General features: G+C 52.9%; 1 protein-coding gene across 11 annotated transcripts; it reads right to left on the bottom strand.

Annotated features, from left to right (window-relative positions):
* Positions 1-409: 409 nt before the first annotated feature.
* On the bottom strand, positions 410-18,095 carry EXOC7 (exocyst complex component 7). 11 transcript variants are annotated; one of them, XM_032456787.1, is made up of 21 exons: positions 17,844-18,083; positions 17,576-17,641; positions 16,388-16,572; positions 16,086-16,191; positions 13,198-13,420; positions 11,181-11,348; positions 8,213-8,305; positions 7,255-7,323; positions 6,103-6,248; positions 5,673-5,825; positions 5,315-5,413; positions 4,904-4,966; positions 4,542-4,608; positions 3,760-3,798; positions 2,957-3,022; positions 2,560-2,680; positions 2,241-2,336; positions 1,405-1,468; positions 1,038-1,079; positions 797-930; positions 410-581 (listed from the first exon to the last, which is right to left on the bottom strand). In XM_032456787.1, the coding sequence occupies exons 1-21, from the start codon at positions 17,901-17,903 to the stop codon at positions 479-481; spliced, it is 2,163 nt and encodes a 720-aa protein (XP_032312678.1). In that variant the 5' UTR covers positions 17,904-18,083; the 3' UTR covers positions 410-478. The 11 variants fall into 11 exon arrangements, with proteins under 11 accessions (XP_032312678.1, XP_032312680.1, XP_032312681.1 ...); XM_032456789.1 differs by lacking the exon at positions 4,904-4,966 and having other exon boundaries at positions 17,844-18,084; XM_032456790.1 differs by lacking the exon at positions 7,255-7,323 and having other exon boundaries at positions 17,844-18,082.
* Between the last annotated feature and the right edge of the window lie 3,337 nt (positions 18,096-21,432).

The raw sequence follows: 21,432 nt of genomic DNA, 5'->3' as shown, positions 1-21,432 counted from the left end.
GCTTTTCTCCAAGCCCTCTGGCTGAGATGTGGCCTGCTCCTCCGAGCCCAACCCCCACTGGGCTGAAGCGAGAGTTCTCCCTCCCCAGCTCTGAGCTGGGCTGCAGGGGGGCTTCCCTGCCCTCCTACTCTTGTATGCAGAGGCAGCTGTGGGCACAGACCTCTGTCTGTCTTCCTTCTCTGTCCTTCTTGTCTTGAAGCCATCACATGGCCCCTGCAGGCTGTGCTCAGGGTCAGAAAACTCCAGGTGTGAAAGGACCCCAGTGTTCTGGGAGAGTGTGGCTTTGGTGGGAACGGGGGCTGTGAGAGGAAGCGCAAACCAGGACTCGAGGACTCAGGGACAGGGCTCCTGGCTGGGGTGGCGAAGAAAGACCCCTGTCTCAAAGGACACCAGACTCACCGGGCCCAGGCGCAGGTTAACACTGGTTTATCTGGCCAATAACATGGCTGGTCTGGCAGGGCCAGGCAGGGGCGGCAGCTCAGGCGGAGGTGTCAAAGAGGCGATCGATCATGTCGCCCACCTGCTCCACGCGGTACTTCATGTACTTCTCAGGGTTCTTGGTGAAGGGCACGCTGCCAAACCTGACAGGGCGCGGAGGTCAGCGGGGGAGGCCGAGCCCCTCCACAGCTCTTCCTCAGCCTAAGCCCCTCCTGGTGAGGCGATGCCCGTCTGGCTTCACACATTGGCTCTGCCGCCCAACCCACCACCGTCTCCATGTTTGCCTGAAGAAGAGCACAGGGGCCCAGCTTGGGGAAGTGGGGAGTGTAGAGACGGAAAGGCGGAGACAGAGGCTCACCTGTGCAGAAAGGCCCCGTAGGTCTCCTTAACAATGTTCTTCTGGGCTTGGCGGATCTTGTCCCTCTGCTCTGTGTCGGGAATAGCCCAGGCCTTCTGGATCTTGCACAATTCTTCAAGGCCGTCATTGAAGCCCTGGCCACCAAAAAGGTGGAAATGGAATCCACCCAGAGGCAAACGTTTGGGTAAGTGTTGCTACGAGAGCAGCAGCAGGCAGTGGAGGGGAGAGGTTCCCAACTCACCTTAAACCGCTCCTTGATCATCTGCCGTTCCTTGTCCCGGAGCTGGGGGGATGGGGGAGACAGCAGAGACAGCGGTCCTCAGAGCAGGATTGCCTTGCCCCTGCTCCTTCCCGACACCCAAGCCCAGCCCTCTCCTGCTGCCCTGATGGCTTTTTTTTTTTTAATAGAGGTACTGGGGATTGAACCCAGGACCTCATGCATGCTAAGCACGCACTCTACCACTGAGCTATACCCTCCCCCACTCCCACCCTAGACATCTTTTACTCTCTCATCCCAGTTGGGAGCTTGTCTATTTTTAACCCCAGAAACACAACAGAAAGCATCCCATCTGCTAGACATCCCTTTCCGGCCCAGGCCTTCAGCCCACCTTGACTCCGGGTTGGAACACAGGTAGGTTCTTCTCAGCGATGTAGTCAGTCACCTTTAACCAACTGCCAGGCAGGGAGAGAAGCAGCAGAGAAGGGACAGCCTCAGGTAGCTGCTCCTTCCCTGGGGCTGGTTGGTTTTATTGTTTTTTAAATCTCTTGCTCTACTGGGGGAGGGGGGAAGGCGGGATCAATCTGGGTCACAATGAAGCAAAACACAGCTGAGATTTTTCCTTGGGAATAAAAGTGTTCAAGCTGCTCAGTTTTACAATTAAGAACAGGAAATAGAGCGCTCAATACATTGAACAAACACCAACTACACTTCATATCGATATCGTGGCCAATTAAGATGAGAAAGAAAGGAGGGAGCAGATGACAGATAAATGGGAAGGGAGGGGGAGACACACCAATGAGGAAGAAACACACAGAGAGACAGACACACACAAACTAAGAAGCAGGAGGAGAGGAGCAGAGAGACCACCACAGAGCGAGGCTCAGCCAAGTTCAACTCCTCTTGCAGTCTTGCTCTTTGCTTGGCCTAAATGTCACCCGCATCTCTGTCAGCCCTTTAACTATTAGGTGTCACCCTTGGCAGACTACCCTTGAAGAGGCTGGCAAAGTGGCCCCCTAGGGCACAGGGAGTGGTGGGGAAGGGGGCCTCCTGCTCCATGCCATGAATGTGATTGAAAAGAAGCAGAGGATTGGGGTCCACAGGACAGCTGCTGACCCGCCTCTGACTGGGCCCAGTGTCCTGAAGCTCTGAGAAGGAAGAGTGAGTGGTGGCTCCAAGGTTGGGGGAGGGGAGGGGGCAGGAATGGGAGGTCAGCCAGGGGCCCACCTGCGCTGGTAGGTCTGGATCTGCTGCTCGATGTGCTCCCGGTAGGAACGCTCGGCAGTCTTCTGGGTCACCGCCACGAGCTGGATCAGCTCAGACCTAGGGTGGGAGCAGGGGAGAGGAGGACAGAGTTGGCTCTAGGGCCCAAAGGCTGCCAGCCCCTGTAGCCACCCCAGTGGGGCCTGCCTCCCACCTCCTGGGTCCTGGGGCTGTGAAGGGTAAAGCAGAGCCCTCCCCACCTGGACACAGGAGGGCGTGGCCAGTCCTGGGAAGCCAGGGAGGGGCAGGTGGGAGCTGCAGACCAGCACTGGGGGCCACTTACTTCTCCAGGGCCTTAAGGATGTAGTTGTAATTGTTGTGCAGGAAGATGGCGCTCAGAGCTGGGTCCTCATACACCTTGGACTTGCTCAGCAAGTTCAACTGCAGGTTGCCCAGGACTTTACCTGCACAGGGGAGGATGTGGGCACGCCTACCCTGGCAGTCTGACCAAAATGACCCACAAACCAACTCCCACCTGTTACTCCTCATCCCTCCCTGACTCCAGACCCCACAACAGCCTCGGGAGCCCTCTGCCCAGGCCCTGTGGCCCCTGAACTAGAGGTTAGGGTGCAATTCCAAAGGTCGGGGGGCTCAGGAGCGGGACCGGGACTAGCAGGAAGGCACAAAAAGGAAGGGAAAAGGTGGGGAGTCTGGGCTCTGGGGGCAGCTGGCGGACTCACAGATGTAGGTGCTCAGAAGGCGCCTGCTGAACTCGGAGCTGTAGCTGGTGGCTGAAGAACTGGTCTCTGTGAGGGGAGACGTCCTGTTGCTGCGGTGCGGGCAGTGGCAGCAGAGACCCTCTCTGGCCTCCCCTGGGCCCAAGGAGCAGCTGAGGAGACCCTGGGAGGGCCCCTGAGCCTAACTCCGGCAAAGCTGGGGGTGTGCGAGCGGCAGGGCTCCCCTCCTGCTGTAGGACTCTTGGACTCTTCTGGAACCCAGGGCAGGCCCCTCTATGGTCACGAGTGGTGTGGTTAATAAACTGGCCCAGGATCAGGAGGAAGGCCGGCAGGACAGGAGTGGGACACCTCTGCCCCCCATCCCCCGACCCAGGCTGGGTGGTATCTACGAGGCCCACTTATCCCATTTGCCAACTGCAGAGTCTTAGCACAGGCTCCCCACGGCCTGTGCACTGCCTACAGCCTCCTCTACCAGGCCCGTGTGAACAGAGGAGACTTGCTGCCTGCACAGAGCAGAAGGCTGAGCAGGGAGGAGAGTGGATGGGAGAGGGGACAGGGAGGTGCTGGACCAGCCTGGGGGTGTACTCAGCATGCTGGACACAGCAGGATGCTGCCTGGAGAAGCCCAGAGACAGAAAGTGGCTTTCAGAGAGCTGAGAGGGTTGGGAGCACCCTACAGGAACCTGTGTCCCCTCTGACCCAGCTCCCCAATGGGTCCTAAGTCTGTCCAGGTGCCTCTGTCCCCAGGGAACCTCACCCATGGGGCCTCGGAGGGGGAGGATGGGGCTGCAGAGCCCTGCTGCTTACCTCGGGGGTCTAAAGGAATATTGTATGTGTCCCCAAGAACTACGGAGTGAGAAGCAGTGCGCACAGAGGGGAAGGAGGGAGAGACAAAGGAGGGAGAAAGATGCAAAGTGCAAAAACAGGTTAGAAACGGCAGCGCCACCCCGACTCAAGCAGACCACTCCCCACGACGCCAGAACACAGCTGGACAGCCTGGGCTGGACCCCTGAAGACCCAGGACACAGTGGGAAGTAGACATCTAGAGAACTGCAGGCCAGAGGCTGCCCCGTGGCTCCCTGTCCCCAAAACAGGGTGGAAAGCGAGGGCCCGGCAGCCCAACAAGCTGGGCTGGTCTCAGTGCTCGGAAGCACGCTCTTCCCCATGCGCTCACCTCCCGAGCCCCAGTCCCAGGGCAGCGGTCCCAGCGAGACAGCAGGCTGGCCCTGAGATGCCAGCCCACTGCAAGGGTCAGATGTGTGAGACCAATTAGGAGGACAGGCGACACAAGAGGTGGGGAAATGCAGAAGGAGGGCTGGGGTGGGAAAGGCACTTTCAAACAAGTGAGTTCTGCTCTCCAGAGTGAGGATGGTGGAAGGGGCCAGGAGGGGTGGTCAAACCCTGCTCTCCTGATGCTCAGCCCAGGTAGCTCAGGGGTTCCCCCACAGGCCACATCTCCTTCCCACTCCACAGGGCAGGGGGGAAATCTCCTCACCGAGAGGTGGCCAGTGCCCCTGGGGGGCCCAATCCCACATCTCTATGCAAGGGAGAGGAATGGGGCACGGGGCCCCACTGGGAGTGCCAAGTACCTTGGGAGGCCAGCATGGCGCCCGCCGTCTCCTGGAAGTCCAGGAGCTGCTGCAGGAAGAGGATGGCCTGCGAGGGGACAGACGGTTCCAGAAAGAAGGTCAAGGGCAGGACCCAAAGTTCGGATCACCTCCCACAATTCATCCCCTCTGACCATTCCAGGAATGCAGGGCTGGGGGTCTGTTCAGTGGAAAGCGTGGCTGCAAACTTCAAGCTTCACCCTGTGGACTCGGCCTGCTGGGAAAGGCCCTGTCTGCAGGAGGCACTAAGCATTTCCCAGTCTGTCCTGCCAGCTGCACACCCTTGAAGGCTCTGGGCCAGGCTGGGCTCCCTCCCTCCCCAGCTGTCCTGGAGCAGCACCTACATTGCTCGTGAGCTCGTGCACGGTGCCATCCTTGGGCATGTTGTACTCCTTGTCCGGGTCATTCTGCGGGAAAAACAGCCTAACTGCCTCAAGCAGCTCCCAAAAAGGCCCGAGCCAACCCTATGCCCCAGTCGGCTGGCTTATGGCGCCACCTCCTGGCCAGCAGGTGTCAGGACCCCCACCTTGGGCAAAAAGGGGAGCCAGACATGATGGGAAAAGTGGGGCAGGAACTTGACGCCTGGGGTGGGGCCTCCGGAGCCCCTGGGAAAGAAAGGGAGGCACATGGGGACAGACAGACTAGTGGCACAGTCGGCTTCCCTACAGGGCAGGCCTGCCCCTGGCCAGGTCACTGGTGGCCCTGCCCACAGCCCTGTGGGCTGCCTGGGTGGCAGTGGGAGGGAGGGAGAGCACCTTGATGTTGTCAGCGAAGTCCTCCAGCGCTTTGGCTCCAACAGTCTCCATTGAGGTGATGAGGCTGGGCAGCTTGTTCTTGGTGCTGGCGGCCGTGCCCTGAGGAAGCACAGGGCTGCACGGCGGTCCAGAGCCCCAGCCCGGCCCTCGGCTGCAGGCTGTGTGTGGAGCCCCGCTCCTTCCCAGCTGCTTCCCTGGCGTTCACCCCAGGGGATGGTCTCTTCTTCGCTCACCCTGCGAGTCCCTCCACATGCCTGGGGCCCTGAGGAGGCTGCTTCCATTCACCCTCTGAACAGAAGCAAGCCGGGTGGCAGGATTCCAACTCCTGGTGTCCCCCAGGGCCTCCTCACTCATGTACCTGGAGCACCTGGTCAAACTCAGGCTTGGTCTGCTTGAGGTGCCGCAGGATGGGGAAGACGGTGAGCACTGCCGAGAAGTCGTGTCGGATGATGGCCTTCCGGGCAGCAGCCACAATGTTCTCCCCTTCCAGCATCAGCCCGTCCAGGGCGTCCTGTGAGGTGCATGGAGACGGCTCAGGGGACTGGGCAGACAGCTGGTTCCCAGGGACACTGAGGGCACCTGGAGGGCCATGGGGGAAGTACACCTCTGATGGGGAGGTACAGCCCAGACATGCCACCCAGGACAGATTGCCCAGGATGGGAGGTGGAGGTGGTAGCTGAGTTGAGGGCCATGAACCACAGGCCTGGCTTAAACTCAAGTTTCTGCAATGTCAGCTCTTGCTTGGGCATCTGGTCAGGGCCCAGGGGTGGGGCGGGGAGAGACAGGACCTGTATCAAAGAGTCAAAGGTCTTCTTCTGATGGTGCTCAGGGATGACGTCCGTCAGCAGCTGGTACTCGCTCTGGGCCAGCCTGACAAAGGCACTGATGCAGTGAATGTAGGCATCGGTCTCCACGTCCAGCACGTCATCTCTCCCTGGGGGGACAGCAGTGCCCCTGAGCTGCTGCTTTGGGGGCAGCCCCTCTCCCTGCTTGGGGGGCATGAGTCTCCCGAGCTCCTGGCTTGTAGCCAGACCGGTAACAGATGGGGAGGAAGACTGCTCTGGCAGAAAAGCTGAAAGGCCTCCAGCCAGCCCGACAGGGTTCAAGGGGAAAAACGGGCTAAGTCCAGCCTTTGTCCTGGCTTCTTTTCCAGCTCTGCTAAGGACAGTATTTAAGTTCCGGAGTGTCGCGTATTAGGCGTTGGGGAGACGGATAGAAGGATAAGAAGATCCCTCAATCAACTTCCTGGATAAGGTCTGTCTGACCTCAGGACCGAGGATTCTGAATTGTACTGGGAGGAGGACAGCAAGGGATGGGCAGGTGGCAGTGTCCACCTCAAGAAGGCAGGCACCGTGGTTATCCATCTCAGAAAATGCTGAGCCTCTGAAGGCAGTTACCAGCCAGCCAGGCCTCCTAGAACATATAAAAAGGTGGTGGGCTCTGGTCCACGAGGCTAGCTGGCATGGAGTCAAAACTGGAGAAGAGGCAACGTGAGCCCCAGGAAGGGAGGGCTCCTTGGTTGTCAGCTGTCCCAGGAGGAGACCGAATCCCTATACTGGAGGCCGGGGCAGGGATGCCTGCAGGCAACCTGGTCCTACATGCAAGGGATGAGCTCTGAGGAGTAAGAGCTTTGGAGCTGTGGCTGGAATCAGATGTCGGAGCTCCCTGCCCTTCAGGGGCTACCTTCCCTCTCTGCCCGCCTTCTGAGTAGCAGAAACTTCTCCCCTTGGCCCAGACCCTGAGAGCCAGGAATGCACTCCCGTCTGGAGAGAGGCAAGGAGACCTGGTGCCCAAAAGAGAGAGAGACTGGAGAGAGAGAGGCGAGTAGGCCCGGTTGGTCCTCGGAGCAGAATGGCCTGGCTGGGCCAGGCCGGAGCAGGCCCTCTGGGGACTGCCGTGAACGCAGCGCGGCTGCCCTTGGGCTGGGCTGCGGTACTCACCGGCCAGCGGCCCATGCTTGTCGTTCAGGGCCTCGGACAGGTGCTTTACTCGGAAATCATGCTCGTGACCTAGCGAGACGTTGGCCGCAAACACAAGCAGCGTTTATCCAGGGGTGGGGCGGCTGCCCTCGGGGGACTGGGAAGAAGCCCTCAATCTCCGGGGGGGAATGTGAGATGGGGTGGAGGGGAAGGGGCATGGGGAGGGCTCTGAGCCCCTCCTCTGCCTCAGACCACCTTGGGAACAGCCATTTCAAGCCTGACTTGCAGTGTCCAGGACCATCCTTGGGAGCTGGTTTCCCGAAGGCTAAGAGAAAGCTGTGAGGACCAAAGAGGGTTCTGAAGAGCTTCTGGAAGCTTCAAGAGTCTGATGCTCAGCCCAGGGGGTATGTCTCACCACATTCGGGGAGCGATTCAGTTAAAGAAATGTCACTGCCAAGTGAATGGGGACAGCATTCTTTTGTCCCCCAGGGTCATTCTTTTGAAGGAGGGTCTGGCCCACCAGGGCGGGGCTGTCCTTCCTCTGATGGGAAGGAGGGAGGGACACGGCATACTGGCTCCCCTTTCTAAAGTCGCGGTGGGGAGGGGAGCGGCCAGGAGGCCTGAGTGGCTTGGTCCTGCCACTGCTGGTCTGAGCGTGAAAGGGCTGCCCGTGACAAAGAACTTTCTCTGAGTTCAAACAGGAGATAAGGACAGAGACAGGGAGGGGAGGGAGTGGGAAGCCTCAGGAAGGGCAGAGCTGCCGTCCACCAGACAGGACCGGGCCGAGGGCCACGAAACCTGTCCCTGAGCCAGCGGGGTCAGCGGCCCCAAGGACTTGCAGTGCCCACCCCTGCTCCCCTCTCAGGGTTGCTCCCAAGGCCCTCTGGGGGGTTGGTGGCTCTGCCCTGCCACGTGAGCGAACACACGGTGGAGGAGGAGGGAAGAGGAGAGGAATAGGAGAGGAACACAGAGTGATTACCTTCCAGAGGAATGAGGTTAGAGCCCCCCTTTTTCCCATCTAGACCATGCTGGGAATACTGTTTCAGAAGGTTCTGAGCCTTACGGATCGTCCCTGTCACCAGAGCCACACAGAGAGGAGATAAGAAGACCTAGGAAGGGAGTGAGAGAGAACAGCAGCAGCCCCCCCAGGCCCCCCAGGCCCCACGCCCGGCCCTGCAGTGAGCATGCCCACGTGCGGCTCTCCCGGCGGGCCCTGCCCGGGACCGCGGGGGCCCTGCCGGTGGAGCTGGAGGGATGAACACACTTTGTTCCTCCAGTGGAGCTCCTGATTCTGCCAGTGCCCCTCACTGTTCTGGATCTGAGTTCGTTTTAGGAAGGGCAGAGGAAGTAGGAGATGAGCCGGGCGAAGATCCACCAGAAGTACTGAGTGGTCTTTCAATCAGAAGAGACAAGGGTTTGGGATGGAAGAGCTAGGGAGAAAGCTCTCACACCCAGAGGGCGTGGCCAGGCTGAGCCTGGGGGCACCCTGGAGCAGGCTGTGGCCCTGCCCCGAGCACAGGCAGAGTTCTCTGGGCATGCTTAGTGTTGGGACGTGGCCAAACAGCAGTCAATGGGAAGCAGAACCCAGGAGTCGGTGAGATGGGGCTGAGCTCCCTGAGAGAGCGGTGCCCAAGACGAAAGGCTCGGAGACCCCGAGGCAGACAGGCCCCACACACCAGAGGAGTTACCCGAACCACCAGAGCCATTGAGAAAAACTCAAAAGCCAAGAAATTAACAGAAGCCACCACACAGAGAGCTGGAGGGAGGGCAGCGGGAATGGGTGCCTGCTCTCGGCGTGGGGGAGAAACCAACAGTTAGTATCACAGTGAGAACAATGAGAACAAAACTACAGCGCCCACAGCCTCCAAGTCAGCTACCTCCGGGGCAATGAGACATCTCAGGGCAGAGAATGTGGGACGGTAAAACAGCACTAAAACAGATGCATACAGCTGCCCTATTAATAAAATGTACTGGGGGCACGGCAGGAACCCATGAGGGTAACTCTGGTCCCCTTCCCCTGGAGACTCCCGTGCTGCTCCCCCCGCCTCCCCCACCCCACGTCTCTGAACACAGTGAGGCTGCTTGGGTCCTGGCAGTTTCCCAAAAGTCTGGGGGAGAAGGGAGCGCATCCGGAGTGTCTCATTTCTGTTTGCACCAACCACAATTAGCTACTAATAAGCAAGTTTGGGGCCCCGGCTCAGCAGCTGTCTTGCTGTGTTTTCCCCCTTCGGTGAGCGGCCCCGCTAATGAGCCAATCAGATTCCTGCCCCACAACCGACCAGGAGCAGATGGGCCCACCGGGCCTTTGGGAGCCGCATCAGCGCACTGGCACGGATGTGGGCTGGGACACTATCTGGCAGGTGCCAAACCCATCAGGTGCCCAATTACTGCAGACAACGCTGGGGCTGGTGTTTCATTACCCACTGAGGCCTCCCTGTTCCTCTCCTCAGAGCTAGGAACTGATGTCCCAGGGGCCTGAAGCCCTAGGTCCTGACATCAGTCCTGAGCCCACCAGCTCTTAACAACTGCTGAAGCCTGAAAGAAGCCAGAGGGATGCTCACAGGCAGAGTTTTCCCCTTGGGGCTAGAAGCCAAAGATGGATTAGATCCACAGGGAGCCCCAGGGTCAGATCCCTGCTCCCCGCGTGGCCAGCCAGCACTCTTGGGTACAGCTGGGTCCTGGGGCCTCCAGTGGGCCCGTCAGAGAAGAGACGGAGGGGAAGAGAGCCCAGGCAGCCTCGTCGCCCCACAGAGAGCCCCTGCTCAACGCACAGGGCAGAGATGGGCCTGCAGGCAGCTGTGGCTGCCCAGGCTGGCTTAGAAGAGTCACTGTTCGTGGCAGGTTCTCCAGGGGGGTGGCCAGGACACCCAGACTGGAGGAGAGAAGGCTGCACACTTCCTGCTGGGGCCATCAGGCTTCCCTGATGCCATACTCACCTGTCCCTTGCAGGCAGCCCCTGCTCTACCATTTCTCCAAACCCTAAACAAAGGCCTGGGGAGTGGCAGGGGCTAATGGCGAGTGCAAAGAGGCATCTTGCTCTCTGAGGGGCATGAGCAGGTGGGCAAGACGCTGCTACGAGGAGCAGGTCCCACTAGTGCACCCGAGGGTGTGTGCCTGCAGCAGCAGCTGGACAGGGCGGGCTAAGGTGGGAGTAGCCCCCAGCTTTACTGACCTCCTCTCCCTGGTGCCTGCAGCCCCCACCCCTGGGATACTCCAGCCCCTCGAGGGCAACACCTCTTAGCAGCCAGAAACAGCCAGGCTTGCCAAGCCGAAGCTGACACAAGGGGACGTGGTTTACCTGGAGCACAGACTACAGGGGACGTGACGATGAGGACAGACAGCAAGCTGTTTGCCCAGGACACCAACAATCCACAGCCCAGGCCTCTCCCACCTCAACACCCCTCCCTCGACTCTCCCACCACAAGGCACTAACTTCGTGTGGAGCCCAAAAGCCAGATTAAGCTCTTTGGAGAGGATGGCCTGGGATTTTTTTCCTTTCTGGGACGACTGTGGTAGTGTCACCTCTCCCCTACACCCTTTGTAGCCACTCCCGGCTTTCTGGAGGGTGAAGGCTGCAGTGCCTGTCCCCATCCCAGCCCACAGTCTCGGCTGCAGCAGGGTGCCTGCCTCCTGACAGGACAACGGAGGGAGGGGAAGGGGACCCAGCAAGTGGCCCAGCCCTGGCACCCCCGTCACCCCACCTCCCCACACCTATGACTCCCCACTCCAAAGACCTCCAGACTTGGCTGGGTGGAGGGAGGAGCTCACTGGACGGCGCCCTGCCGGGTGGTAGATACTTGCTTTCTGTCTTATGTACCTACGGTCGGGGGTTACTGTGGGAACCAGCTCTGGAGGGGCGGACGCTGCTAACCCCAAGGTGGCTGAAGGCAACCGGGTCCTGTGCAGCCTTCTGGCTAGTTCTCAGGTGGGCCAGGGTTGGGGCTCACCTGGTCGCTTGACTGGCTTCTTGGTGGGCGTGTCTTTCCTCTTGTTGGGGATAGCAGGGGAGTAGGGAACCCCAGAGGAAGAACTGCTCTTCCGGAAATGCTCCTTCAGGCCTTTGATGGAGCGGTCCAGCTGGCTGGAGCGGATTTGGTAGTAGACATTCATGAAATCTGAGGAGAGACAGGCGACTGCTGGGGTGTCTGCCTCTGCCTGGCCATGGGAACCTCCCTTTCCCCAGCAGGAGCAGCCCGCAGGGCAGCAGCGGAGCCCACTACAGCTGCTTGCTAACTCCCTCCTAGCAGCCACCCACGTGGCCTCGTTCCCAGTCAGGCAAAGTCTTAAAAGGGAAAATATCCCCCAGGAAAACCAATAATCAGTTGTAAGTTTTGAAAGTAAAGTTTTTAGATAAATATATATACATATATATAAAGTTAATATCCAGATTCAGCTTGGTAAGGGGTCAAACAAAGGATGTAATTTATTGGTGGTAAAGACACAAGCATCAGTGAATGAAAAAACACCATTTCTTTAGATGTTCATGAAATGCAAATAAAAAAAAAACAAAGGACAGTGACAACCCTGTCAAATAACTCAGATAAATAAAATTAATGAAGTATTCAGTACACCAGAAATTGACACAATGTAACTGATTATACTTCAATTAAAAAAAAGAACAAATAGCTATGGGTCTGTTGATGGGTCACCAGATGGGCCCCATCTACCTGGAGAGGAACTCAAGATGCCAAGAAAGTCACAGATCTGGTCAGACAGTTCTACCTGATAACTGCACCTCTGGGAAAATACCCCCAAAGAACTTCCTAAATAAGAAAAGCAAGCCATACAAGTCGGGTCTGCAGCACTATTTATTCCAGTACTGGCCGGAAAACTTGAAAATCCAAATGCAAACAAGTGAGGAGAAAGACATCGATACATGGTACATTTCAGCAGTTCCCAACAACGTGTTGCAAGGAATGCCAATGTGAAAAACGGACCAAAAGCACAGAGGCTTTGTCTGAAGGGGGCTAAGGGGTTGGGAGGCATCCACAAGGGCCCCCAGCTCCCACAGCGCAGCTTGTGAGCCACAGACGTGTCCGTGTGGTCAGTACAGGGCAGCACCGCACAGTCCTTGAGGGAAGGCGGGGATGGTAATGACGCATGCTGACAATTTGGTGTGTGTATAACGTTAACACAGAGAAAAGCTTGGACGGCTAAAAAGCTTCAAACTGAATATTCATTAGAGTTTTGGTTTTTTGTTTTTAAATTTTGTTTAACTCAAGATTTTTTTTTTTTAAATCCTGGGACTGGCTTAAGAAATGATGGTACCACCACTCCATGGAATATTATGCAGGTGCTAAAAAGAATGAAATGAAGCACCTATACAAGTACTGACGTGGAACACTCTCAAGGCACATCACTAAGTGAAAAACAAAAACCCCAAAACAATGGTAGGACAGTGTTTAGTACGCTCCCTTCCATTTGGGAGCAAGGAGAGGATACACTACACACATTAATTCTCTCTCACACATACACACAAAATTACATAAAGATTTTTTTCGGACAGTTATAAATAAGCTTTAACAGTACTCATCTTTGGGTTATGATATTGTAGGCATCAGGGAAGTGGGGAGACAGACCTTTGCTTCCACCTAAGCTTCCCTGTGCTATTTAAAATTTCTATAACTAATCAAAAAGAGGTAAAGAAACAGGAAAGTAAGGTATATTAAAGAAAAACTTGGGTCTGGCTAGATTTATAATTTGATATATAAGCGTAGATTTATTGCTCATATTGTCCCCTATTAAAATTCTTTTCCTTTTAATTATTATTCTCTCTTCACTGGAGGTACTAGGGATTGAACCCAGAACCTTGTGCATGATAAGCATACACTTTACCACTGAGCTGTTCCCCTCTCCCTCAAACTTCTTTTTATTAAAAGAAATGCAGGTGGATTAAAGAAACAAAGTGGGAAGTCCCACCCACTCCGGCCCTGCCGTGGGGGCCCCGCCGCGTGGCGGGCTCACCTTGGTTGCGGCCGTATTCCACCAGCCAGCGGGAGATGCGGACCACGTCCTGCAGCACGCTCTCGGGCAGGTGCTCCAGGGGCACCTCCTCCTGGACCTCCAGGTCATCCTCACCGCTGATCAGATCCAGGATGAGCACAGGGGACACGACCTTGCTGTGCCGGGTCATCAGGCTCCGGAACTCGGACTCCAGCGACTCCTTCCCCCGCTCAAAGAGCAGCTTCTGCAGGGACAGTGGAGGGAGGGAAGGAAGGACGGAAGGGGGTTCACGGCGGAGTTCAGCCAGCCCTCGCCTTCCCACCCCCTTCCTTTGCCTTCCTGATTCTGGGCCTCGGCCCTCCTCTGCCTTCACTTCCTTTCTCCCAGAGAAGATACACCGGAAAGGCTTCCTTGATTAGTTCTTTACCTTGTGTTCTCTCAAAAATGTATGTTCGCAGGTGAAACCCAGAGTTTTACAAGTAGGCACTTCATAAATCCCAGCCAATTACTCTCTCATTGCATTCTTGTGAGAAAAGAGTTTGCAAAAGGAAAAAAATAGATAAATTGGGCTATGTCGTTAAAGCCTTTTGTACTGCAAATGATACCATCAAAAAAGTGAGAAGACAATCCACAGAATGAGGGGAAATACCTGCAGATCATGTACCTCATAAGTGACAGGTACCCAGACCACATGAGAGAACTGAAAACACGTCCCCACAAAAGGATATTCACAAGGGTTCATAGCAACACTCTTCACAACAGCCAAAAAGTGGAGCATCCATCAAGTGATGAACGGATAAATGAAATGTAGCAGATCCTTGCAACACAAGATTATTCAGCCACAGAGTTGATGAGGCACTGACGCAGATCCTTGCAACACAAGATTATTCAGCCACAGAGTTGATGACACACTGACATCCACTGACCGTGTGGATGAAACTTGAAAACATTAATGCTGCATTATAAAAGCCAGGCTTGTCTGATTCCATTTACAGAAGTCCAGAAAAGGCAAATTTACAGAGACAGAGAGTAGATTAGTGACTCCCAGAGGCTGGGTGGCTGGGGGAGGGGACGGAAGAAGTGCGATTGCCAAGGGGTTCGGGTTTCTTTTTTCGGGGTGATGAAGATGTTAAAAAATGTATTCCGGTGATGTGGCACACCTCTGTGATTATACTGAAACCATTGAATTTTATACTTTAAATGGGTAAATTTTATGGTATGTGAATAAAACATCTCAATAGAGATGCTTTAAAAATGGAGAGAGGAGTTGGAGTGTGTCTGCTGAAAAGACAAGTGGGGTAAACCTACAGGTTTACAGTTTTTGTCTTCTCCATCTCTAGCCCACTCCCATACCCACGTTCTAGGACAGAGCTCTTCATGGTGTCATCCAAACCTGATGGAGACCCTCAGGAACAAAGTTCTCTAGCCCCTGGCATCCCTAATCTCTGAGTCTAGGCTTCCTACCCACGGGCTGCAGGACACTGGTTATACTGGTGTGTCCTCACTGAGTTACTGGAGCGCCAAGGCACTGATTCTGTCAGTCCTCTGGGCAGCCAGGTGGGGCTGTGGGCAGCCAGACACCACTGGTTAGTTACCAGTTTACCCCTGGGTGCCATTTAAATATTCTCATTTCTGACAGAGCCATGATGGGAGAAAGGCTGGAAGCACTGTTCTAAGCAAAAGCGTTTTGGGTGGGAGAAAAGCCAGTTTCCCATCTTTGTTTGTCAGCCTACTCCCTCCGCTGGGTGAGACACATACCTCAGGGCTGGAGCTGTGGGGCCCCCAGGAAGGTAGGCCAGGTGACTGGGGCCAAGGAGGCCCTGCCTCTAGCTCCTCGCCCTCTCGGATGTCTGGGCCTCTGCTCCCGCCCATTCTCCCGCCTGCATTCTCCCCTGCATTCTCTCCGTTCCTCAGTGCAGGGAGTAAACCTCACTTCCCAGCCCTTCGTGATCTCGCTCTGGGGACCCGATGACCCCAATACTTAACCACAAAGATATGACACACAAAAATCAAATATAAAAACATGAATGCACGGGGGGTGGGAAGGGATAGATGGGATTTCAAAATTGTAGAACAGATAAACAAGATTATACTGTATAGCACAGGGAAATATATACAAGAGCTTATGGTAGCTCACAGAGAAAAAAATGCAACAATGAATATATATATGTTCACATATAACTGAAAAATTGTGCTCTACACTGGAATTTGGCGCAACATTGTAATATGATTATAAATCAATAAAAAATGTTAAAAACAAAAACCAAAAACAAAACATGAATGCAGGTCTCTAGAGTAGTCAAATTCATTGGGTCAGAAAGTAGAATGACGATGGCCAGGGGCTGGGGGGAGAGAAGGGGAATTATTGTTTAATAGACAGGGCTTCAGTCTGGGATGATGAAAAGACTGCTGGAAATGGTTATATAACAGCATGAATGTACTGAACGTCACTGAACCGTTCACTTAAAAATGGTTAACATGGAAGGCGGAGGGTATAGTTCAAGTAGTAGAGTAAGGTCCTGGGTTCAATCCCCAGTACCTTCTCTAAAAATAAACAAACAAACCTAATTACTTTCTCTGCCAAAAAAAAAAAAATAAAAAAAAAAATAAAAAAAACTTTTAAAGGTTAAAATGTTATATTATGTATTTTTTTACTACAATAAAAAACCAATGCATTTATAATAGTCAAAATTTAAATTTATATTCTATAAGTAATTTATCATTTAGTTAAATTTTTAAGACATATATCTGCCTGAAACAGAGGTCTCATGCCTGTAGTGTGTATATTGTATTATATACTTCTGTTTATTCTACTATAATCTCCTTTAAGCTGGTCTAGTCTCTCTCCTGAGACCAGGGGAGGGACTGGTGTCCCCATACCTCCCACATCACTGTGCTGGCCCTCTTACCACTTTGTTGAGCTCTGGGCTGTCTGGGCTATTGTCCTGGAAATACTCCACAGCCTTCTGAATCTTGGCCATGCTTCCCAGATACTCTTCCAGCCTACCTGTGGGGCTGAAAAGGAAAAGAGCCACATCAGCCTGAGCAGACGGAAGATGAGGAGGAAGGACCAAGGGAATGGTATTTGGAAAGGGGATAAGACAACTAACCGAGGGGGCTCTAGGGTTAAATACATTATACCCCTCCCTTCCAAGGCCTGCAGCCCCTGATCCAGGATGCATCAGGACTGGGACCTCCGGCCCTAGCTCACCCCTCCCTGATGATCTTCTCAGTGTCACTCGCCACATGGTAGTAGCTGATGACGTGGTCCAGGCAGGACAGCGTCTTCTCAACATTCTCCTGCAGCCGCTGCAGGTTCTCTGTCTGTTTATGCACAGGGATGATGGAGTTCTCCAGCTTCATAAGGCGACTCTCAAAGGATGACAGGATAGACACCTGCGGGGGGAAGCCATGTGCTCTCAGGCCTCAGAGTCTCCTTGTTCACTACTGTGTCCTCAGGACCTACCACGTGGCTGGCACATAGGAGGTGGTTCAAATGAATTGGCTGAAGTTTGATTTGAAGGCAAATCAAGAATTACATTAACTCCTCTTCAGATAATCAACTCGGGACAGCTTTCCTTCCACCCTTTGAAGCCAAATCTGAATTTCTATTCTCTCTGAAGCTTTCCTAGACTGAACAAGAAGTAGTTTCATACCGAGTAGCCTCAAATGCATTGCTGGAACCTTCAAAACCCTCTAAGGCTGCATCTTATTAAATAAAGACTAGGATTTGATGACTGTGTTACTAAATACATACCCAAGTTTGAACATACTCAGTTTGTGCTTTCCCAGTCTCCTCCAGGATTAAGGAAGGAAACTCATATTTATTGAGTACCTACTGTACACCAGGCACTGTGCAAGGTGTGTCTCCCCACACTAGCTTCTGTGGCTGACCTTCACAGCCACATTGGAGGTTGGCACTGTCTCTGTTTTAGCAGACGAGTTCACTGAGGCTCAGAGTTACCTGTCAGGAGCCACACAGAAATAAGTGGAGGGGCGAGGACTAGATCCCAGATTTAACTTCAGAGCTCATTTTAGCTCCACAGCCTTCTAGGGTGAAGGCTGAGTGTTCTTCTGCCTTCGGTAATCTCACAAGTGGTAACCAGGCAATCCTACAGTCACTTGAATTGAGAATGACACATGGCCCACTAGGTCAGTCTCACTAAATGTTCGTGGAAGGAGAGAAAGCAGAAAGCCAAGGCCAGCGGGAGGGCTGCAGCATCCTCAGCAAAGGGGCGGACAAGGGGAAGGGAGCTGGGTAAGAGACATGCCACACTGCTGCTAAAGAAACCCATGCATTACCCAGACTAGAACCCCAGGGCCTTACATACGTAACCACCAGTGGCGGCGGCGTTCTTCTCCAGCGTCTGGAGGCCCTCCCAGCTAAGAGGTTACTTACCATGTTCTTGGTGAGCTGGTCGCTCTTCTCCAGGCTGTCTCGGATGAAGGACAGTGTCTCCTCCTCCTAGGGGGAGAGCAAGGGAGGACATCACCAGAAGCTGGAGGCTACAGATCATTCGCGTCCCCGCCCTACGGCCTCGCCCCCAGCCCGGTCTCCTAGTAGGCAATGCCCCCTTCCACTCCAGCCTCCTCCCTGAGTAGCCGCTCGGCCCAGATCTCGGCCCGTTCCCTCACCTTCTCCCCCGCCTCCCCGGCCCCCGCCCCACCTGCTTCAGCTTGTCCTCGATCTCCCGCCGCCGGGCGGACGCCTCCTGCGGGGGAATCATGGCTTCGACCCTGCGGCTCCCCCTGCCCAGGATCGTGCCTCAGAGTGCCCTCTCGGCTCCCGTCCCTGTCACACCCACTTCCGCCCGTGGCCCCTCCCCACGGGGTGTGTGTGTGTGTGTGTGTGTGTGTGTGTGTGTGTGTGTGTGTGTGTGTGTGTGTGTGTGTGTGTGTGTGTGTGTGTGTGTGTGTGTGTGTGTGTGTGTGTGTGTGCGCGCGCGCGCGTGTGCGCGTGCGCTGGTGGTGCCATGTTGGGAGTGGCAAGCGGAAGTGCGCCTGCGTGCTCAGTACAGGGGCCGGGGCAGGTGGCCATCTTGGGTGTGGCCGGAGGGTCTATGGCTGGGTTTTACCTTGGTGAGGGTTCCCGCTCTTATCAGAGAAGGTTTTCGAGCGGTGGTCTGTCCCTCGGCTGGCAGGACAACTATAGTTCACTTGCTGTCTTCTCGGCAAGATTTGGGAAGGCTCATTCTCACAAAGGTTGCTGATGAATTCGTTCCTCCAGATCGACTTCTGAATTCAGACACCGATGTCACATTCCCCACAAAGCACAGCACAGAGCTTGTCACACAGTAGTCGCCTAATATGTACCCATTTAATGAACGAAAGGCCTATGTAGTCGTTTTCCCCTTTGGGAAAAAAGCTCATGGAGTGGGCCCTGTGTGTAAGCCCTGGGATGGGGACAGAGTGGTCGCCCACGGACCCAGAGGAATCCAAAACCATAATCCTGACCTGTAAAGGGTCCTTATGCAGTCTCGAGAACTAAGAGAAAGGAAAGGTTTAAACTGTTAGGTGCCACAGTGAAGAATAAGTGAGCTTGAGGGCTGTGGTGCAAAGGGCTTTGCACTCAGATGGACCAGCGCTGAGAGGCTCTGAACAGCACCCAGTCCACAGAAGACACTCCAGAAAATCGTGGTAACACCTTGTTATATAGGTCTCAGGAAGGAATTCTCTAGGGTTGTGAACAAACACTTTGAACCTTATACAATACCACTGCAATTTTTAAATAAACTACGTGTGTGTGTTTTCACATTTTCTCAGATTTCTTCCTCTAAGTGTAATGTGGTAGTCAGCTACCATGTACTGAGAGCTTTCTGTTTGCCCATCTCTGTTACAAACACCACCTAACCTAATCCTCACAATGAATTTACAAGTCAGGCACAGCTGTGGTTTCCCTTCTGCAGATGAGGAAGGTCAGGCTCAGAGAGTCAGTTGCGCTAAGTCAACACAGCTGGCCAGGAGAGGGTACAGCTGAGGCTGTTCTCGGCCTCCCCGTGCTGGGTAGCTCAGGAGTTCCGTTTATTGTTATGAGAAGCTGCCGATCTGATTTTCAGGAAAATCCATTGTGAAAAGCAGGTTTCATTTATGATGACCATATCTGGTAAAGGGCAGACAGAATGAAATGGTGAGCTTCAGTAAGTCCCAACCCCATGTCGGGTAGGTGTTGACAAGGGGACATTGATTCAGGAAAAGTTGTCTTTTCCCAACTACACTCAGCACAAACTGCTTGAGCAAAAGGAGAAAGTAGTGTTTCAGCTGCAGCCTCAGATACTTGCCTTTCATTTGTAAATGTTCAGAACACAAAGGTGCCGGTCCTAACGGAGCCCCCACCGCTGCCCACTCCCGGAGAGTCTCTTTCCGGAGGGAAGGAGGAAGAGCTTGCTCTCCCAACAGCCTGTTCTTTAGTTTGGCAACTTCCTAACTCAAGACTTTGTGCTCTGAGGAATTAGGTGTACAATTCCTCCAAATTAATGTTTTTTGGCCCTGCAGCAATACTGAAAGTGAATATGGTATGGCAGAATCACAGAAGCAGATCACAATAGCATATGTTCCCTGGGGTTACAGCCATTTAAAATATGATAGATGCACAGCAAAAAAACTTCAGGAGAACACCACAACATACTGAAATGGTAAGTAGAGTAGTTGGAGAATTTTTCCCCCCTCTAGTTTCTAAAGATGCTGAGTTTAAATGACCTTTCTATAAAAACACTTCTAAGAAAACAAATTTTCCTTTTTTTCCATAATGATTAAAATTAGTTCATTTTCCTCATTTAGAAACCACCAGCCATCAACAGTGCCATCTGATAGACTGGTCAGGAAGGTCTTTCTTCCTTTCTTCCTCCCTCCCTCCCTCCCTCTTTTCTTTTCCTTCCTTCCTTCCTTCCTTCCTTCCTTCCTTCCTTTCTCTCTCTCTCTCTCTCTCTCTCTCTCTCTCTCTCTCTCTTTTGTTTCTTTCTCCTCTTGAAATCCTTAGATAAAAAATGAGAGAAAGGACCAGGGTATACAGAGGCCAGGCATGGGCAGCCTTTCAAATAGTTCATAAGGAAGAGAGAGCAAAGGAAATGCTTAACATGCCTGAAGCAACTTGGGGGCCCAAATCTGCAAGCTGGGTTTAAAACTGTTTCTCAAATTAAATGTGATACTTATTGAGGGTTGAAAGTTCAAACGGTAAAGAAGGTGTAAAGGGAAAAGCAAAAAGTGCCCTCCTTGGCCCCCAAGCACCTCTGTCCCAGAAGTAACCCCAGTTACGACTTTTCAGATGTGTCCATGCAAATCCAAGCCTGTTATAGACAGAATAAGTTCTTCCTTTTTTTTTTTTTTTAAACAAAACACAAATGCTACCACATTAAACATACTATTCCTATAGCCTATGTGTTCAGGTAACAGTGTACCTTGATCATCCTTTTAGCATTAGTGTGAATTCTTTCAATAGTATTTCCTCGAATAGATATAATATATTGAAGCAGTCCTCTTATTATTGGACATGTATTATAGTTTCTGGCTTTTTAACTACTGCAAACTCTGTACCCTATACATACATACATTCTGCTCTTAGCCTTCTGAGAGTGGAATTGCTCAATCAAAATGTATATCCCTTTTAAATTTGTATAGATACATACAAATCGTCATGTAAAATGGTTGAACTAGTCTATACTTCCAATACCAATGTACAAGCGCACCTTACACACCCCCAGACCTTAACCCACACTCAATACTGTCAAGCTTTAACATTTTGGCCAATCTGATAGATGAAACGTGGCATATCATGTTTAATTTTTGAACTAAATGGAAAGGAAAATACAATTTATAGAAATGTGTGGGATGCAGTGAAAATAGTGCTTAGAGATAAATTTATAACATTGAATAGATACATTAGAACAGAAAGAGCTAAAATCACTCATCTAAGCTTCCACCTTAGGAAACATAAGCATAAAACAAGCAAATCAAATCTGAAATAAGCAAAAGAAAAGAAATAATAAAAACTAGAGCAGAAATCAATGAAACAGAAGATAGGAAATTAACAGAGAAAGTCAAGGAAATCAAAAGTTGGTTCTTTGAAAAGATGAAAAAAATGGGTAAATCTCTAGTCAGGCCAATCAAGAAAAAAAGAAGACACAAATTGCTAATATCAGAAATGAAATAGGCGTCATCCTTACTGGTGCCATGGACTTTAAAAAGAATAATAAAGGAATACTATGAATGACTCTATTCCCCTAAATTTGATAACTTTGGTGAAATGGACCAATTTCTTGA

This window comes from Camelus ferus, chromosome 16 (genome assembly GCF_009834535.1).
Source record: "Camelus ferus isolate YT-003-E chromosome 16, BCGSAC_Cfer_1.0, whole genome shotgun sequence".
Taxonomy (NCBI): Eukaryota; Metazoa; Chordata; class Mammalia; order Artiodactyla; family Camelidae; genus Camelus; species Camelus ferus.
The sequence above is the reverse complement of the archived record's forward strand: the minus strand, read 5'-3'. Positions and strand labels throughout refer to the sequence as shown.